General features: G+C 42.4%; 1 protein-coding gene across 1 annotated transcript in view; it reads left to right on the forward strand.

The window, feature by feature from the left end:
• LOC103358536 (CUB and sushi domain-containing protein 3-like) overlaps positions 1-19782 on the forward strand; it is a gene marked incomplete at its 5' end in the record, with an annotated part of 221174 nt that overhangs the window by 33547 nt on the left and 167845 nt on the right. Inside the window, one exon of the mRNA XM_008283549.1 lies at positions 13286-13493. Coding sequence (XP_008281771.1) covers positions 13286-13493 — 208 coding nt within the window. The remainder of the gene's footprint in view (positions 1-13285; positions 13494-19782) is intronic.

Raw genomic sequence — 19782 nt, forward strand, 5'->3', positions numbered from 1 at the left:
AGCATATTCTTCCAGTAGGATTCTGAAACTACTGATCAGTTTCTAGATGTTTGTGTGGACCATTTTGGGCATATAGAAAGAGGAAAGGATCTAGGAGCATAGCAGGCCCAAAGAGGACGAGTGAATATGGCTGTAGAGCAGACAGACGAGAGTGGAATGTGTTTCATCAGGGCCGCGATGCGTTAAACTCTCAGTATGCAGCTATTTGTTTTAGATGTCAGGGATGACATTTAACACTCACCAACACCCGGGGTCTCTCTCTCACTCTGCCTCTCCCACGCACATGGCTCAAAGCACACTCGAATAGGCAACCGTAGACATAAACACAGAGACTGAGTCAGGTGAACACACTCCCACGCACACCGCCAAACATAAACAAACACAAAAATCAGACACGCCCACTCTCGGAGAATAAAAAGAGAGAGTGGAGAGTGAATGAATGGGAGGAAATACCTATACATCACAACTTTAGGAGTTTGTTGGTACAGTTGATCATTTAGAAGCTCTGTTTACTGACCAGATGAGAAAACAGTAATGCTAGACTCATCTATCTCAATACTGCTCCGGAGTCAGACAGCGAGAGACCCGAAGAGAGTCTTATTTATTCTCTTTCTTTCTTTTTTTTAACTCTCTACTTGCCAGCTCTCAATCTCTTTTTGCTGCTTTCATTCGTCATTTATATTAACAGCACTGAACTAAAGTGACCGGCTTCTTGCATTTTGTAATTTTCTTCAATATCATGTTTAACAACTTGAATGTGCAGCTGTTGTGTTAGAAATAAGCAGCTGAACTAAGTGGTCAAATAAATAAATGTCCAGTTTTCTACCAGCTTTCCTCTCTTGCTATAACAGCACTTGTTCACCATAGCAAAATTTCAGATTCTTCATAGCTCTCTATTTGTTACGGCCCGGTCGCCGAAGGACGTGAGTTTGGACCCAAAACAAGAGGGAGACAGGTTAAAGGGGAACAACAGGTTTATTTGAGGGAATCCGGGGGTGAGGGACGCCAGGAGGAAGGTGAGGGATCCGGGGCGGGTGCGTAGGCTTTAGCCAAGGGAGAAGGATGATTTCCCGTGCAGGTGCTCGTGGAGGGGAAAGTCCGACTCGTGTTAAGCGGAGTGAAAGCTGGCGTGGGAGACGGAGCGGATGGACGCTTAGGCCGGTGGAGGGGACGCTGGGAAACAAAGAGAGACAATACGGGTTACTCGTTAGCTTGAGAGTTCTTAGTTTAAACCACATAAACTTAGTGGACGCACTAAGCGGCCTGATGTACCGCTCGTGGAGTTGGCAATCGTCTGGCGTAGGAACGTCCTCCTCCAACCAGCCCCACCCAACCTGAAATCAACAGCACAGCTAGCCGAACACACAGACAACAACAGACATCCAAAACTACACAGTAAAACAAGTCCATAATCACCACACGATTATAAGAACCCGTTGGTCTTTACTGAAGTAGGCGGCTCACGACAAGTCCATTTTGGGTGGAAGGACTGTCATATGATGCACAAAACGCCTCCTTTTATATAAACAGGCACAGCGTCTGAAGAAGAAATCCTGGGTGAACAAGGAAAACTGATAACCACCTGTCATGATATCCGTTATCTCTGACTGGAGTTTCAGGGTTTGTCAAGCCAGGCTACACAAAGAAATCCAGGTTTTGTGGTGCGCCCCTCTGAAGCCTCTCTGGGTTAAACACTGGAGCTCTGGCAGCACCACGGACACTGTAACGCAGAAGATTCTGTCAGCTGATAATGACTAGCGAACATCATTTTTTCAGTGGGTTAAACAGAGTATCAGAGTCTCATTTTAGCATCATTTGCATAATTTTCGTTTAATGAAAAAAAAAAAAAAAAGAAAACATACTCAGCAATATCCAAGAGATTTTATCAAATGCACTCACATTATAACGCAGGCTAACTCGGGGGTCAGACGGTAACATGGGAAGAGAGTGATCAAGATGTTATGAGCGTCACATTTTCTCTCACCATATGATTCATTTCGTCAGGGTCACAAGATTACTGTTGGAATAATAATTATGATAGCAACCTAGCTATCAATCAATGCCTTCTCTCTTTATGTCTCAATCTGTTGATCTACCATTAAATCACTCTTCTGCCCTAATTGGTCTAAATGTCAGGCTGTTAGTTGACTGGCAGACAGCATCTGTTCTTTGATTTGTGGACAGATGGTGGGAGGAGCTGAAGGTCAACGTGGTTACTAGTTGTGTGTGGGCGGGTGTGCCCTGAACGCCGCGGCTGTTCATCGAAGATGTAAGGCTGCCAAGAAGAGGACGGCAACCAATATGTTTCTAACAAGGTTTCAACGAGCGACGGAAAGATGTGACTGCGATATCCGAGTGAAGGGAGGAATCATGGACGCAACACCGAAAAAAGGACTGAATCTGAATGGCTAAATCCCAGTTACAAAAGAAACTACACACATGAGTCATAGAAAGTTGAATGTGGGTATTTGTCTGCTTTAGATGTGATGTTATCGCTTTTTGGGTTTTCAAAAGAAAAATGCGGCAGCTCAGCTCCGAAGCCACAAAACAGTTTACACCCAAAAGAGCCTCCTACAGACGGTGGTCACAAGTTGAAGGTGGCCAACAGAGAATCTAAACAGGATAGATATAAATCCCACAAAACTACACCTGTAAAAGCAACCGCAGAATTGAATCAACATCTCTGTGACCAACTCAAAAGAAATAACATCCCGAGCTTCACAAAGCTTGTTGTGTTTATGACAGGATTGCAATGACACAATGGCACATTCTAGGTGTGAAAAGAATAAATCCTGTAAATGAGAAAAACTAATGTCATATATCACAATTTTTTTTCTTTCCCACACCCAGATGGGTTTACATTTGGCCCACATGTCTGCTGCATGCCCAAATAGCAGCCAAGGAACATGAGGCCAGATGGTGCAAACACTGTTCTCTTTATGCATCATTTTCTCTATCCACTTATAAATCAACAGAAAAATAATTTACCGAACAACTAGATTAAGCCAGACATCTTCCCTGGAAGTCTTGCAGGTAGAGTTCTGTTCCTTTCTGGCTTCGATGAGCTGTAATGTAGCCTCAAGGAACAGTCCACATTTATTCAAATCTGTGGCAGGTTACCACTTAGCACAAGAGATCACATTTCCTTGAGTTGTATGACTGGTGGGTTTGATCTACCTTGTTGTGCCTCGAGTTTCCAGCTTAAAGTCCCAATTAACCAATGAATTTTTTGATTTCTCGCAGTAACAAGATGATGAACGCAAAGAAATGAACAGGAGAGAGTGATTCTGTAGTTTATCAAACGTGACAAAGGAGAGGTATCACTTCATTCGTCAGAGACACGATCCACTCTCTGATTTACAGGATTTATTCTGCAGCAAGGAAATGACCCCAAACACACTTAAAAAACTTTGCAAGAGCTACTTGAAGACTAAGTAAGACCAAGGACTGCCGACTGTCATAGACTTTTCTCTGCAGTCACCTGACACTCGAAGACTGAGAAAGCCAAATGTTGCTGACATTACACGGGGGTCTTTGGAACGTTGTCCTAGTATGCTGGCATAACATGGGTTATTAGGTTTCGCAGAAATTCGTGGAGCCTCTGGCAGTTCGACAGCATGCTATCGTTCAAACAGAGGCATGCAAGTATCAGCGACTGTGGTCACGTACTTTTTGACAGCACTGTACGAGAACACACAAACATATATTTGGCAAAGCCCTCTAGCCATAGGGATTATGACTATTGCATTCATCTGTTTCAAGCAGGCTGTAAGGTGGGTCGGTGGTTAGCACTGTTGCCTCACAGCAAGAAGGTTGCTGGTTCGCGTCCCGGTTAGGACACCCGGGATCTTTCTGTTTGCATGTTCTCCCCGTGCAGCGTGGGTTCTCTCCGGGTTCTCCAGCTTCCTCCCACACAGTCCAAAAAACATGTTGAGGTTAATTGGTGATTCTAAATTGTCCGTAGGTGTGAATGTGAGTGTGCTTGGTTGTCTGTCTCTAAGTGTAGCCCTGTGATAGACTGGTTACCTGTCCAGGGTCCCCTGTCTTCACCCTGAGTCAGCTGGGATAGACTCCAGCCCCCCACGACCCTAGTGAGGATTGAGGTGTATAGATCATGGATGGATGGACATTTCAAGCAGGAGGAAATAGTCTCATGTTTTTATAGCAGTTTTTATATAGTTTTGTATTGTAGAGAGATGAGACTTGGGTGGTTGTTTGGATCAAGTCTTGGACCTTGACAATTGGAGACCATTTTTTACATCCTGTTTTCACAAAGACAGCTGATCTCTTTTCCATCCAGCCCAGTCCAGTGTGTAGGATTTATTGGCATCTAGCGGTGAGGTTTTAGATTGCAATCAACCTCTCACCTCACCCTCCACTTCCAAGCTATAGGAGAACCTAAAACTGCAAAACGCCCTGTCTAGAGCCTGTGTTTGGTTTGTCTCCAGAAGAATCGTGCTACCGCTGAGAGATTATACCCTAATGAAAACACAATTATGAATATTGTATTCCACTTCTGTCAGTAGATCCCCCTAAATCCTACACGCTGGACCTTTAAGCATGACCAAACTCTTCATTAACCTCAATTAAGTATTTAATTCAAACCCTGATCTCACACTAACACGAGCTAAGTAGCTGTTATTGCACCTAAACCTTACCAAAGCTTAACCACAGAGGTGGCAGATTAGAAATCAGCTTCATTTTTGCGACAGTGATTTGCAAAGGATTCATAAGGCGAGAAAGGGAAAGGGAAGCGACAAGTTGTGCTCGAGACTGTATATGATCCTCTGTAAACATGCACTGTATCTAACATTTCAGGGTACATCTTCCGCAGACTAAATTTAAAATCAAATCGAATGAGTTACAGTCACAAACCGACCCTCTCTTTTCCTTTGCATAGCTTACATGAGCGTTGTTGCTGGATCGCGTCCAAATGTCGGATTCCGTTGGTAATGCCGCAGATTCTATTAGTTTGGCAGATCTGACGGCACTGCCTGTAAGGTCTGATTCCTTTGCATCCAGAACCACTTAATGCGCCCTGGCATGACTGGATGGTGAAAGTGACATTGAGACCACAAGTGAAATTGCATCCTCTGTGCAGCCAGGCAGCATGGGACAGACACACACACACACACACACACACACGCACACACACACACGCACACACACAGAGGGCAGCTGTAGATGAAGCCTGATGAATGTTGGGTAACTCCTCGGGACCAGAGGGTAATTCGTTACAGAGAACCGTGGGGTCATTTTTGTGTACACGTTTACCAGTCCGCCTCTTTGTCTGTTTGGTCACCGGTGGCAGCTGAACTGAGGTATGAAACGGTATGAAGGGAGTGATGAGGTAGAAAGAGGGGCAGTCATATATATTCAGCTTTACAGTACATGGGTGGGGGGGCAAGAGGTTGATGGATGGGTGGGTGGGTGGATGTAGATAAGGAGAGGGGGGAAGGGATGGATGGATACAGCCTGAAGACAGAAGAGAGGAGTGGATGATGTAGATGGCCCATAATCCTTAGAGGCTGACAGCACACTGGGTCTTCTGTGATTGAAGTCTGCGTGTGTGTGTGTGTGGGTGTGTGTGTGTGTGTGTGTGTGAATCTGATGGTGATAGGGATCTGCCTATCAAAGTGATGCAGGAAAGGGGATGGAGTTATGGGGCAAAAGGAAGGAAAGAGGGGAGAGAAACGGGGGGGAGTGGAAAGGGTAAAGGAGAGGAAGAGATGAGGCCAGAGAAGCCATTAAACATAAAATCAATCAGTAGGGAGGGAGGGAGGGTGTAAAAAAAAATGGAGGGCGAAACGCAGAGAGAGTGAGATCTTAAAGAAAGACACAGTGAGACAGAGAAGGATAAAGAAGGAATCCTCAGATGACTGCGATATTGATGACAGCACAGTAGGGAGGACGGGAGGAACGGATGGGAGAGAGGGAGGCAGGATAAGGAGGCTAAGAATGAGTGATCAAAGCACCCCGGGCCATGAGAGAGAAGGAGCAGGGGAGAGAGCGAGACGGGGGAGAGTTAGAAAAGCTGGGGAGGGGAGTCGGGACGGCGAGGGGCGAGGATGAATGAAGGAAGAGAGGAGGAGGAAGTGTGGCGGGGAGTGGGGAATAAAAGAGAGGATGGCAGAGGAGGAGATGTGCTGTTTTACTATAAAAATAATCTCGATGCAGCAAAGGGAAGAGGAGGGAGGCGGTGAGCAGAGACCAGTGGGGAAGAGAAAAAAAAGAAGGGAGGTGGTGTTACAACAACAACCGGAGAGAGAGAGAGGGGGCGAGGGACGGAAAGGCAAAGAAAAGGGCAACACCAGCTCACTGATGTGATAAGAAATGAAGGCAACATGGCTAGCACTACCTCTCTCTATGCCTCTCCTCCTCCTCACACAGCCACACGCAGAGTCGCACTCAAACTAACACATATAGCACCCTCATCCGCACACGCTTTCCCTCCTCCTGTGGGTCAGCGCGCTGGGGCATGAGCACGAGTTCAGGCTCCCCAGGTTGCCGTCGAAAATAAAAGCAGGGAGCAGAACACAGCGGCGCAGCCAGATAGAACAACTGTGTCCACCTATAGATGTACTCTGGCTCGCCCTTCTTCATGAAATCAGATTAGAGAACACTAATCTGAAGGAAGATCATTTCCCTTTATCATGGTTTTTTTTTTTTTTTTTAAATTTCACTCATCAGATAAAGCAAAATTTGGGGGATTTTATGCATCTGTTAAAAGTGTTCTTTACAAACCTAGTGAGGAGTGACGAGGTGCAGACCACAATGAGCTCTAAGGCCATCGATATTCATGTTAATATCATGTAAATCCGCACCATCGCCAATGGATGAATGTGTTGCTAGATGCATACATACAACCTCTGGAAAGAAGTAGAAGAAATAGTGAAACTTTTAACAAAGCCATTAATCTCCTGCTCTAAATGCAAGATGTGTGGATAACCATAATCCTTAATATAATAGCTTTTTATCAAACCAATGCACACAGATTTAAAGTTAAAAATTAAGAGAGGAGGGGGGGTGATAACTAAATGTCACATTATTTCAATATCAGTCATTTTGTAATGACTTAATCAATCATATTTGTGTGTAATTTTCGGGCAAACTTCAGCCATGTGTTGAGCGTAGCCGTGGTGACCTCCTTCGTTGTCAGGCGCACGTTAAATTTAAAGGCTTATTGGATTTAAAGATTTCTGCTAAAAGCTGATCAGACTCTTAATTTAATGGGATGCCATTCTTCGTCTAAGATTGTGGAAAGATTCCTGAAAAGCGACCTGTTTAAATTATTACAAAAAAAAGTAGATTTCATCTGCTTTTAAGGTGACAACTGCTGAGAAAGATGCAGCAGTGATAAGGAAACGGCGTACGGTCGACACAGTGATATGTTACACTGTCACACAGGTGTGTCATTGTGATTGATGGAGCGGGAGGCGTCCAAAATTAGCAGGTGCAACATGGAAAGCTGACTAGTTTTTGTGTCACGTCTGATGCGCACGCACTTAACAGGAGGCAATCAGAGCTGGCCATAGGTATGTCACCCTGTCTCAGTCAACACGCAGCAAACGTCTCTTTTTATTAGAGCAGCTGCTCCTGAAGCGCTCTCTGCACAGCCCCGCCATTACTCGATGACACACAACAGAATTAGTGAGGATACTAATTGCATCATGTGTCAGCTGAAATTATCACACGGAGTCATTACGTGGGCTTCAGGCTTCCTCCAAGTCCTGCTCAGGTCTGCAGTTCCATAAACAACCAAACGGATCGATTAAAAACAACATGTTATCGTCTCTATCAGCTGCTGGTTGACGAACTATGTTTTGACACAAAGACGGTTTACTAAAAGCAGACTTTTAATTCCAGCTTAAAATGCCCAAAACATGTCTCTTGTTAATAGTCGGTCAGTATGTTGCTGCACCTTCTCAGATTTTGGTCAGAGTTTAGTTATTCGGGATTTGGGATGCAAAACTAAGCTGTGTAAAATATTTTGGCAGGATTTTTAGACTTTCATATGATTTTAGACCCTTAAAAAAAAAAAAAAAAAAAAAGATGCTAAAACAGATTTGAGAGCCAGTAAAGAAAAAAAAAAAAAAGCTTACCTGGGAAGCCATTTTCATGGTGTGAATTTCCACAAGTGGAATGTCCACAGCCATAGAATTTGATGAGGACACAGAAAATGATTTACAGCAGATGCAAATGTTCAAATATCTTCAGCAAAGGCCACATTTTTAATTACTGGCCCTTGAAAATGGAAATAAATTGCAGAGTTTTCAAACAGGGGTGGTTTTGTGCCTGAGAAAACTCCTCTAAGTGTGAATATATGGTCCATATTTCATACTAAAAATATAATCCTTCATTGACATTTCACCAGCTTTCAAGGCCTCTAACATCAGTAGAATTTGATTTGTGGCGAGTATGACAAGCCTAGATGCCAGTTTGTTTGTTTTTTTTAGCTGCTGCTGAATTATTTTGTGGACTCATGCTTTGGGCAACAACAAACGCTGGTGTGCAAAGTTTACAAGTTGCTTCGATGTTGTCTTCAAATTTAACAACATATTTATTTCATCCTACCGAATATTCATACATTTACCTAAAATGAACACTGAACAGAGAAGCTGATGATAATCCAACACACATAACGATATATCTCATATTTATTGCACACCACAGCCAGCGCTGGAACAGCCAGGCATGTGAAACAGGATATCAGCGCTGTACTAAAAGCATCAACAGAAAACATTACCAAACAGTCATCATCGTTAAACGGATTTACATTTCATTTATTTGCACAAATTCTCTGAAGCCGCTTCAGTGTCTCTGATGTTGGTGTTGATGTCAAGTTTTTATTGTCTTTCCTTCCTAATAGTAGTCAGAGCAGGGCTGGGTGACGGAGCATGTAGAAGTGGCACCAACAGATATTATCAGATGGAGGCCACTTAAACGACACAACTGTGCATAAACTTCACCCCTGACATCCTCTGTGTCCTTGTCAGTGATGAATCTCACACTATAATTAAGGCTGTGACTGAAGCCATTTGACCATTTTGTCCGCATCCTTACCAATATAAATTTTGGGGGAAATTTCAAACCCTTAAAATTAGTGATGCAGGATATCGAAATTTCTGGACGATACCGATATCCGATATCCGATATTAAGATTTCTGATATCGACGATAACCGATATTACCGATGTCGATATTCAATTTTTGTTCACACCGAAAAATGAGTAAAAGTAAGCACTGTGAGAATGTGAAAACTATTCAACAGAAGCCCAAATTAGACCACATAGTCTTCTTTATAACAAAAGTAAAACATATGTAAACATATTTTATCATATTTAACTTTCAGGACAATTTAAGTAAAACATCTGTGAAATAGCAGCAATACTAAACGTAGAGACGAAGACGCTAACGTTAGACAATCATCGGCTAAATTTGTTCATCGGACCGATACCGATATATGGGAAAAAACACTTATATCGGCCGATACCGATGTGGTCACCGATATATCGTACATCCCTGCTTGAAATATCCAGGCGTTATTTTGGAGGGTAAAAACACAAAAAGCCCCAGATCTGAAAACATGAAATTCCCATATTCAACCAAAACATGTTACAGAACCTAGTCTTGTGTCCTAAAAAACAAATAAGGAAACTCAAATCTGAGCAGTGGAACAACACCTTTATGTGAAATGACCGAACAAGTAGTAGAGAATGTGCACTCATGCACACACAACTGAGAATTAGATCTAGGTGTGATTTTTAGAATATCGTTTATATTTTCATATATTACATGCAGTCAGATCTAAAGTTTCTTAACAGATTATACAACTAATGAACGTGCTAACTGACAGCTTTCAAGTCTTTTAAACCACTTTCTTGTCCGTTACTTGTTTGTTTCTGTAGCAACAAACTTCATCTGTGGTGCTTTTTCACCGAATGCTACAAACTAGGAATTGTGTTTTACAACGTCAGTTTAATTTGTGTGAATCATGCATTTTTATGCGGGTGCCCGTCTTTGCAGATAAAGTAACGTATCGCTTCAGTTATGGCCTTTGACTGGGTAGGGTCATTAGCTCACGCGAACACGAGCACCGTTCGTACCTTTCCTCAAACTGACTGTTACTGCACCAAACTTCACTCCAACTGTCGGGGAGGTGGAGGGTTGATGCTACTTGCAGTGTCTTGAACACTGCAGTTGTTTGTTCTCTGAAGATCCTTTCATTGTTTTTTCACTCAAACTAGCTACCCGGCCAGCTCCTTCTATGCCTGCTTCTAGTGGACACCCTTCAGCAGGAGAGGGACTGTGGCACATGGACACGAGAAACACAAACACAAGAAACCTGCCAGAGATTGTTTATTTTTTTTAAGTAATTCTGCTTGAATCTGCGATTGTGAAGCAATGCAGGCATATTTCTGACTCTTTTATTGATTTCCTGATCTGTTAAATTCTTCTCTTTTTTTTTTGGATTAATGGATTTTGACGGCACATGATGTCACATTCTGCACACAGGATCACTGCTCTGTTGTTTAGTGAGACTTTTTTTCTTATTTTACAAGTTAATTTCCTCTTCTTTAATAAGACCCACACATCAGTGCACCTCGAGGCCTTTCCACCTGTCTGTCAGCTGTCACTGGCACATCAATAAGCTGGAGGGATGGAAGAGGTGTGTGTGTGTGTGCGTGAGCGTGAGTCCGTGTATGTGTGTGTGTGTGTGTGTGTGTGTGGATGCAGGTGCGTGTTCACCAGTGCTTGCAGACGTCCTGCTGTCGTCGTGATAAACCTGTGACAGCTGTCATCCTGTAAGCAGCGCTCTCTCCCACCGTGTGGACACGAGCACACACCGACACACACACACACACACACACACACACACAAGTAGATTACTGCTTCATTGCTCCCCTGCAAATGGGATGGGGTCTCAGCAGGTCCTGGTTCTGGGAGTTGGGTCATTTACACAAATCTTCTTAACTGTCTAGCGGTGGAATGAATGTGTGTACTCGGTAACTGGATGGTCTATGCCTTGCCTTGCCTGCCTGTCTGCCTGCCTGCCTGTCTGTCTGTTTGCCTGTCTGACTGTCTGCCTGCCTGTCTGACTGACTGATCCAGCAGCCGACGTGAATCTGCTCAAACGAACCAACTGTTAATGAATTAATGATGAACCTCTGTTACTTCATTGTCAGTGCATCAGCACCTGTAGTTTGGGACAATGCACGACCTATTTTTCATCGCAGCGAGTGTGGAACATCAGCTTATGTCAACGCGTCTTGACACAAGCAGCATTCCTAATGAGACAGCAACAACTGGAAATAGTGTATTGTTCCTAACTTCACACTCTGATCTACTGAAAAAGGCTCAGTCTATCCTGAAATTCATTTCAGACCACTGATTTTTTTGTTTCGTTCTGTTTCCTATCCGGTGCGGTTTTGTACCAACCCTTTGCCTATTTCAATCTGACTCTCTATTATTTTTGTTTCACTCTAGTTCTGTTTGTCTCTGTTTGTTCCTATCTATTTATGTTCCCCTGTTAGTCTCTATGTATTTCCTGTCTCAACTCAGTGTTTTTGTCCGATTTCTAATCTATTTTTCTAATGTTTCTATTCATTTTAATTGGTTATCATCTGTTGTCAGATGTGAGTCTCGGACCACAGTTATTCTCTTTGCCCCTGCTGTGGGTGGAGTCTGGCTTGGTCCCTCCCTTATCTCTGTCATCTGTACATGCATCCGCCAAGGCAGCACCGGCTGGATGAGCCGCAGAGGATGTGCATGTACGCCTGACAGAGCCTGTCTACACTCTTAAAAAGGATGTGTCTTTTTCAGCTTATCAGTGAGTGCAGTTTAAGGACAACACACATCTGGTGTTCCTCTGTCGTCTCTAAATGCTGATGATATCAACATGGTGACGTGTTGCAGAGTAATACGAATCCCGTGTCATCCCAAATTGCACTTACTGGTGTGTAGGAAAATACACGTCTGCTGTAAGAGTGTGTTACATACAGTATTGCCTCTTTTATGTATAACTATAAATTATACAGGTATAATTTATACCATGTTGACAGTCGGACTTGTACGCTCTCAGAAAAAAAGGCTCCACATTGTATCTTTCATCACTGGGTCACTGGCTCGGCTTCGCTTGCTTTTCATGAATACAGTTGAAAATGCAAAGACAGGCCTTTTTTTAAAGGATTTATCTGAATAGACTGAAAACAAAAATTGTGTTTTGAAGAAGTGAATTGAGCACAATCTTGTGAAACAACTCGCCACACAGCCAATGTCCCAGTGACACAGCAAGGTCCAATGTAGTATGTTTTTTCTTAGTGAGTGTATATGTATAAATTATATGTGTATAATTTATGCCGTGTGCACAGCGCAATCCATGTGTCTTTATCTGTTATACAGTAATCAGTACTACTATCAATTACTTAACGCTATCAATCAGATGTGATCGACAATTACAGAAAATCAGGCAAATCTATCGTCACATCTGTCCTATATGTTTGGAAAACCAACTGAGGTTTAATTGATAGACTGACTCCAAAGCAGCCAATTGGGAAACAATCGAATCTAAAGTTCCTAGGTGGTGATTGGAGGAGACGAGAGCGGAGCTCTGTGATTGGAGAAACGGAAAATTATCATTGGAGGAGAGGACAGCAGCTCTGAGTGTGACAGGAACTACAGCCTAACCTCTAAACCCCACCCCTAATTCTAACTGGCTCCAAGAAAACAACGCCATTCTACTAAATGCACTGGCTAAAAGGCGGACAACTGTCCATGAAACAGTCCAGATATACTCTTTACCTGCTATTTACTTCATATCTGAAGTGTGACGTGACAGCTCCATATACAATATGGTTTGCTAATATGACTTGATACTTTACGTGTCTTGAGAAAAAGTCATCCATTTCTAACATTCAAGCCACAAAATAACAGCTGTTGAGAGTTGAGAGCACAGAGTGTACCTATAATACTAAAATTAAGGTAACTGAGAGAAAATCACCTCCTAGAGGGAGAGAGTTGGGGAGTTGGGCTGGCTCACCTCTAATCTACTTGAGTGGTTGAAAAGTAACGTTACGCACATCGAGAATTAGATCTTAATTGCTAATTCGGTTGATCAACTGAATCTATTACATTCATTTGTTAATTGACTCACTCAATTATGCGTAGCTGTGAAAAATTAAAACCATCCCAAAAGCAAGAAATTCAATATTTAGAAGTCCGCCCCTCGGTCCCTCCTCCTCTCCCTAACCCAGGTTTTCTATTTGTCACTCTGATTTGATTGACAGCTGAGGACACATGTGGGGGCACTGTGAGGGGCGGCAGTGGGGTGGTGACCAGTCCCGGTTACCCCGGCAACTATGGTAACCAAGCCGACTGTACTTGGATCCTATTGGCCGAACCTGGAGACACCATCTCTGTCATCTTTACAGACTTCCAGACAGAAGAAAAGTATGATTACCTGGAAGTGGAGGGCTCTGAACCGCCAACCATTTGGTGAGTCACCTTATTTATTTATTCATACACACATGTATGCCTCCCCGTTGTTGTGATGCTGGGAAATATGGAAGCGGCTGATTGTGTCAGATTCAATATGTGGCATTATGTTGTAGAACAATTGCGGTGGGGAGATGAGTCACAGTTCAGTGGTAAATTGCAGAAAGGGGGCAGGACACATTTTCATGTTTAAGAGACATACAATTAGCCGCTCGGTGAAAACTGAAAGGATGCTCATATGGTACAACAAAACTCAGGGGTGGATAGGAAGGTCGAGACAGGTTGGCTGGATTATTAAAATGGAAAAAAAAAAAAAAAAACTTGTATGAAAATCCATTATTCCGTTCCATAAATGCAAGTAGACTAAAGTTGACATATCCAATCAAATGCAGAGCATCATAAAACCCACCGTGTGCAGCAGGAAACGATGTGGTGGGCAGTATAACGGGGCTATAGAGGTAATAGAGCCCCGCTGTGGTTGGTGAGTAGCTTCGAAAATGTGCGATGGTGATGCCGGTTCTGATCCATACTTTAAAAAAAAAAAGAAGAAAGACTTGGTTGACATTTCTGACCTGACATTTCTGAAAAAAAACTGGCGTGGTCACGTAGACGCTGACTTTATGGTACAATTTAACCACACTTGGAGTAGAGTCGTAAAAAGTTAGAATGGGTGATAAAAGTAAGTTAGAACTCGTGTAAGAACAGGTAGTAAAAAAGAAAACGTTATTACAGATATAAAGTACAGTTTTTATCTCTTGCTCTGGAAGCGTGGCCGTTCTTTCCCGGGCAAAAATAATAAATAAATAAGTTCTCGATCGTCCGTGTTGGCGCCCGTTGGCTTCGCAGTCTCTCTGCGTGGCTCCTGTATATCACAGAGGAATTAACTGATCGGTGCTGGACTTTTAACAACCCTCCGTGTGTTTTCAGATGGTTCACTCATAACAATATTTTATTGCTTCGGCTGCTTATTGATTGTTGGCAAATTAAGGTATTGATCAACCATTGCTTTTGCTGTAACCAATTTGAATCTAATCACGCTCAGGGATATTAGACCGTGTGCGTGCGTAATTGATTTGGAAGTAATCATGTCCAGGTAACTGGTTTTAGGAGAGCGTGTCTGCGCAGGTGCACATCACTGTTTGTGTGTGTAGGGGGGGTTTGCAAATGTGCTCCATAAAGCACCAAGGTACCTGGGAAGCACAGTATCGCTACACAGAAAACCACAACTTTTCACCAATTTGCCTTGTTGGTAGCTGGTTACGCTCTGCTGGTCACATTTTATAGCTTCTACGCATTCTGTTCGTGGTTGCATGAGCTGTATTTGAAGCAGTAAAACCAAGGCTGCTCATACTTAATAAGTATTTGAAAAACAGACAGATGCTATTCTACACTTTAAATACGTAAGACATTATTAATAATTAGACAGAGAGACACAATAATAATACGCATTCAGATAGCATCATCGGGTTTTATTCCTTTTTTAAATGTGACTTTTAATACTTCTGCAGTTTCGATTTAAATGTGGCTACCTTTGTAAATATAGCACAAGTCAAAACACCTGCAAAAAGTAAGTTGTCTAGTGATATATTCTGCCCAAACACAATTTATTCTCTTGTTTTGATCGCCCTATGCGATGCCCACAGTTAGCCTGTAAATCATTTATGAAGGCCACAAATTCACACTGAGAGTAAGAAGGAACTATTTCTTAAGCACAATTAATGAATTCGTAACAAACTTTTAGGAAGCATAAGGCCGCTCAGATCATTTATATCAAGCTTTCATTTGGAACTGGGGGCAAATACAAAACCTTACTGCTGTGAAAAATCACCTTCTTAGGAGTATTTACGATCCATATTTATTGCTCAGAGTTAGATTGTTGGCCTTTGGGGGAAAATGTGGTGGAGGCTGGTAGTGTGTGATTTAGTCTGACGGGTGTCTCGGCTCATGTGATGTATTGCTGTTTAGTTATTTACTTGCTGAATTAACTGTGGAGCCCCGTACAGCACACTAAGGTCACCGTGTTGATGATCTTATATCATGACTCCTCTCCAGCAGCCTGGCTGATGATATGGGCTTCGTTCGGTGCTGAGGAAAGCCTGGAGTGACCCTATTATAGACAGAGTCTTCTTTTAGATGTTTGTTCTCTGACAGCATCAGCGGGTCAAGCATATGGCATTACAGTAAATGTAAAAACTAATGAATTTGTTGGTAATGTGTGTAAATGTATGCTGGAAAAATCATGAGGAAGTTAGTGAGATCTCTGGGGAAGCACATTGATTCTCTGACTTTGAAGAGAAAAAAAATCAGTTTAAGGTTCAGAAAGAATGTTGCCTGCAGCCAGCTGGGCATACGTGGACGCTGTTAGCATAATCTGTGTTTGTTCACTCCTGTTTGTACATTCAAGCAACATGACGTATGTTTAGTTTAATGCGACTGAGAAAACAGTCGGTGACATTTTGGATGTTGACATTTTTTGTTTAAAAATCCTACATTTGTGCTTGTTAGACAGTGAAATGTCAAGATTTGCTGCTTTTGCACCGCTTCTCTCCCCCTCGTGGTAAGACGTAGGAGCGATTCGACGTCAATTTGGTCAGTGACTCGTCATGACTCAACTGAGAAGGTGGGAAAGTAGTGGAAGAAGTATTCAGATACTTTAAGAATAAGTGCCAATACAGCAATGTAAAAATATTTAATTACAAGAAAAAATATCACATTACAATCCTTATTTAAAAGAGTGTATTAGTGACAAAATGTTGAAAAATTGAAGTGAAAGTGAACTAATGTTGACTTCTTAACTGATGTATTGTAATATCAGAAATAACATAAATAGATATTAACAGTGAAGCATCAGTGTGTCGGCAGCATTTTCATGTTGTAGCTGCTGCAGGTGGAGCTGCTAGTTTATATAGTTTTATATGCAGGGACAGCAGATACTATCGTGACTCAATAATCCGACACTAAATGTAAAACCTTCTTTTATGTTGGATAGCAAGGCTGTCAGATTGTCAAGACGGAGGTCGAGATACGAGGAGGGCTTGATGCTGGAAGGCTCATTTGCTGTTAATTATTGTTCATAGTTGTTATAATAACTAGTAGGGCTGGTCCCAATAGCACTTTCTGGTCTCTGGATATTCAGGCCCAACCAATGATGAATATCCGAATATTTGGCGCAGTCGCAGGGGTACTTCCACCCTGGGGGAGCGCTCCGACGGGGTGGAAGTGGCTGGAACGCACAGGCAGTACTTGGCTGCTGATGCTAGTTTAGTTAGCGGTCACACTTCTGTTTCCACCATTGTTGGTGGCGGTGGCGGGGGAGTGGCAGATACGCTCCACCATTACCATCTGAGTTTATGTCTGTAAACACTGAGCACGCTCGCTGCGTGTGACGTCGTCGTGTCCTCTTCTGCGCATGCGGGACACTTTTGGATTGTATGAAGTTCACACAGCAGATCACATACAAGTCGCATTTAATTGGAAATGTGAACGAACTCCCAAAAAAAATCCAATTTCACAAAAAAATCAGAATTGAGCATTAAGTCCTGCAGTGTGAACGTAGCCAATCTGTGGGATTGTTCAGTCAGATAATACGCCGTTATCCTGATTTGTGACATAAAATGTCATGTCGGAGTCGGAATCCAAGGCTGTCGGTATGTTAAGGCTGTTTTTAATGGGTTACGTTTGTTTTTCCTAAAAAGCTGTCGGATAGCAAAGTTTTCAGATTGTTCAGTGTCGGATTATCGAGTCACGACGGCACATCTAAGATTAGGATTAATGCAAGAAAAAAAAACATTCTGTTACACATCTGTTTTCGTTTTTTGGANTAGGATTAATGCAAGAAAAAAAAACATTCTGTTACACATCTGTTTTCGTTTTTTGGACTTTTTCTCTAATCTTTCATTTCTGGTGCGATATTAGATAATTTGAAAAAATACAGAAATGGATGAATAGCGTCTGAGTAAATGTACTCAGTTACTTTTCACCCGTGCATACACCAAACAGTAGGTCCTCATCCTTGAAGCACTCCACCGCCTTTGTTGAACACAACATGTTTTCCCTTCTGTAGCTGAAGAAGGGGCTGAAATTGGTTGCAAATCAAATAGAATTGATTTTCTAGTTAGGTCTATTCAGAGAATGGAAACCAGTCACATCAATTCACATGTGTCATTGTGTGTTTGTCTGCCTCTGTGCTTAAATATCTACGCTTGTTTGCATGCGAGTACAGTCATAATTAAGTGGGCATGTGTGTCGCGTCGGTCTGCCATCATGTAATGAGTGGTGTGTGTGTGTTCCCCTTTCACTGTCTGTACAATAGCATCAGGCCTCTTTGTCCTCATGAAAACTCCTGAAGCTTGGTATTGACAAAACGCCACCCTGCGAACAAAAACAGTTTCATGCCCCTACTTGCTAGACAACCTTTATTTATCTTTCTTATCGGAATGATGATGATTGCTGGGGATAGGAACACACTGGGATGACATTAAAACAGTGGAGTCGGTAGCATACCGGCTAGACTTGGATTAGAACTTAACGACACATGAAATCATTTTACCAGGGAGAGATTTCTGTTTAAGTGGTTAAAACTGTGGTGACACTTTCTACATTATTTCCAAAGATATTATCAGAGAGGTACGCGAACCACATTCCAGCCTTTAAAGGAACCGGTACGGATCACAGCGATATTCTTTTGAGGTGACGACAGACTTACGCCGGCGTGAAAGCCATTAGCACCGTTAGCACTCAGCAGATGGGAAATCAGGCGAGCTGTTTCTGGTGGAAATGACAGGAGTCTGCTGACAGTTGTCTTTTAAAGATATTTTTTAATATTTGCATCTGAAGTGGTTTCGCTTCCTTTCTGTATTCCCGTGTTAAAGCAGGTGTCATTCCTTTTCGAGCCGAGCCTTTGCTTTCTCACGTCCAACAGAATGTGGGAATTTGTGTAAAACATCAGTTCATATATCTTTCTTTCCTCTGGTCCTTTGAATTCAAAGTATCAGCATTATCGTTACTGTCATTTGAAAACATTTATGCACACTTTATTGACTGAAGTTGACTTTGCCATTCATCAGCTACAGCGCATGTGTGTGTTTTTCATGATATACGAAGAGAGGACAAGGACAAGTGGACGGGAACCGCAACCAAATTTAATGGGTTCCTCCTTCAGCCGTGTTCCACCTCTCCACCACGTTTCATGAAATTCAACAGGGTCGTTTTTACATAATTCTGCTGACAGACCCACAAACAAACGGCACTGAAAACACTCCTCCACCCTGGCAAAGGAATGAAAGAAATGAAGACTGATAAATATTCTAAAGCCAACTTATAAATGCATTGGAGGACGATGACTTGGCTAATCAGTGTCCCTGAGAAGTCCCAAGACCCAGAACATTATTTCCAAGCAATATACTCCATGTGGAAGTGTGCAAATAAGACTTCTATTTATTGTGGGCACAATAAACGCTCCGAAAATATGAAATCAAAAGGAGCTTGCTATCACTGGAAGTCCAAACACTATAATATTCTAGCATCCAAGTATCAGTTTAAGCATTTAAACTAAAAATAAATGAATGCTGTTTGACTTTTCACCTTAAAAAAAAAAACACCTGGCATGCAAAAAAAACATGTGAAAGGTCGAGTTCACCTGAATCGGCTGCATTAGCTGATGCATAATTTAAACCGCTCACACTTTTGTTGCAGGATATTCTTTATAAATACCAGATCATGCCGCCTCATTCCTTAGATATCGCCTCACGACACGCCGCGCTAATATATTAAGTCCGATTGGCAATTTAGGCAAGAAGCTAATAGCTAAAATGCTAATTTCCAATGGCAATTAGCGGAGGAAGCTAATGGCTTATTTTCCAATGTGCGCGAACGTGTGGAAGACTTTGCTATGTGTTTATCAGCTTCTGCAGAGGCTTCGACATTAGCTTCACGCACATGCCAACACACTGAGACGTCCATGTTCACACACACACACACACACACACACGAGCCAGCGCACAAATACTAACTCCTTCACAAACATGCACACTCATCGAGACTCTCCTCATACAGACACTGGCGTCTCATCAGTATGCAGAGAGGTGTGCTTGCGCCTATGAGAGAAGTATATTGCTGGGAGCTAAATGCCTGTAATCCTAGACTCACACTGCACACACTAATACACACACATTTTATATTTTGTTGTTTCAGAATCAGTTGCCCTTGAAACCAAGTAGAGCATCTTAAATAGAGTGATTTCTCTCTGTCTTACCTTCTGTGCCCCTATCTGTCTGTCTGTCTGTCTGTC

The sequence above is a fragment of the Stegastes partitus genome, unplaced genomic scaffold, assembly GCF_000690725.1.
Source record: "Stegastes partitus isolate 25-593 unplaced genomic scaffold, Stegastes_partitus-1.0.2 Scaffold318, whole genome shotgun sequence".
Lineage (NCBI taxonomy): Eukaryota > Metazoa > Chordata > Actinopteri > Pomacentridae > Stegastes > Stegastes partitus.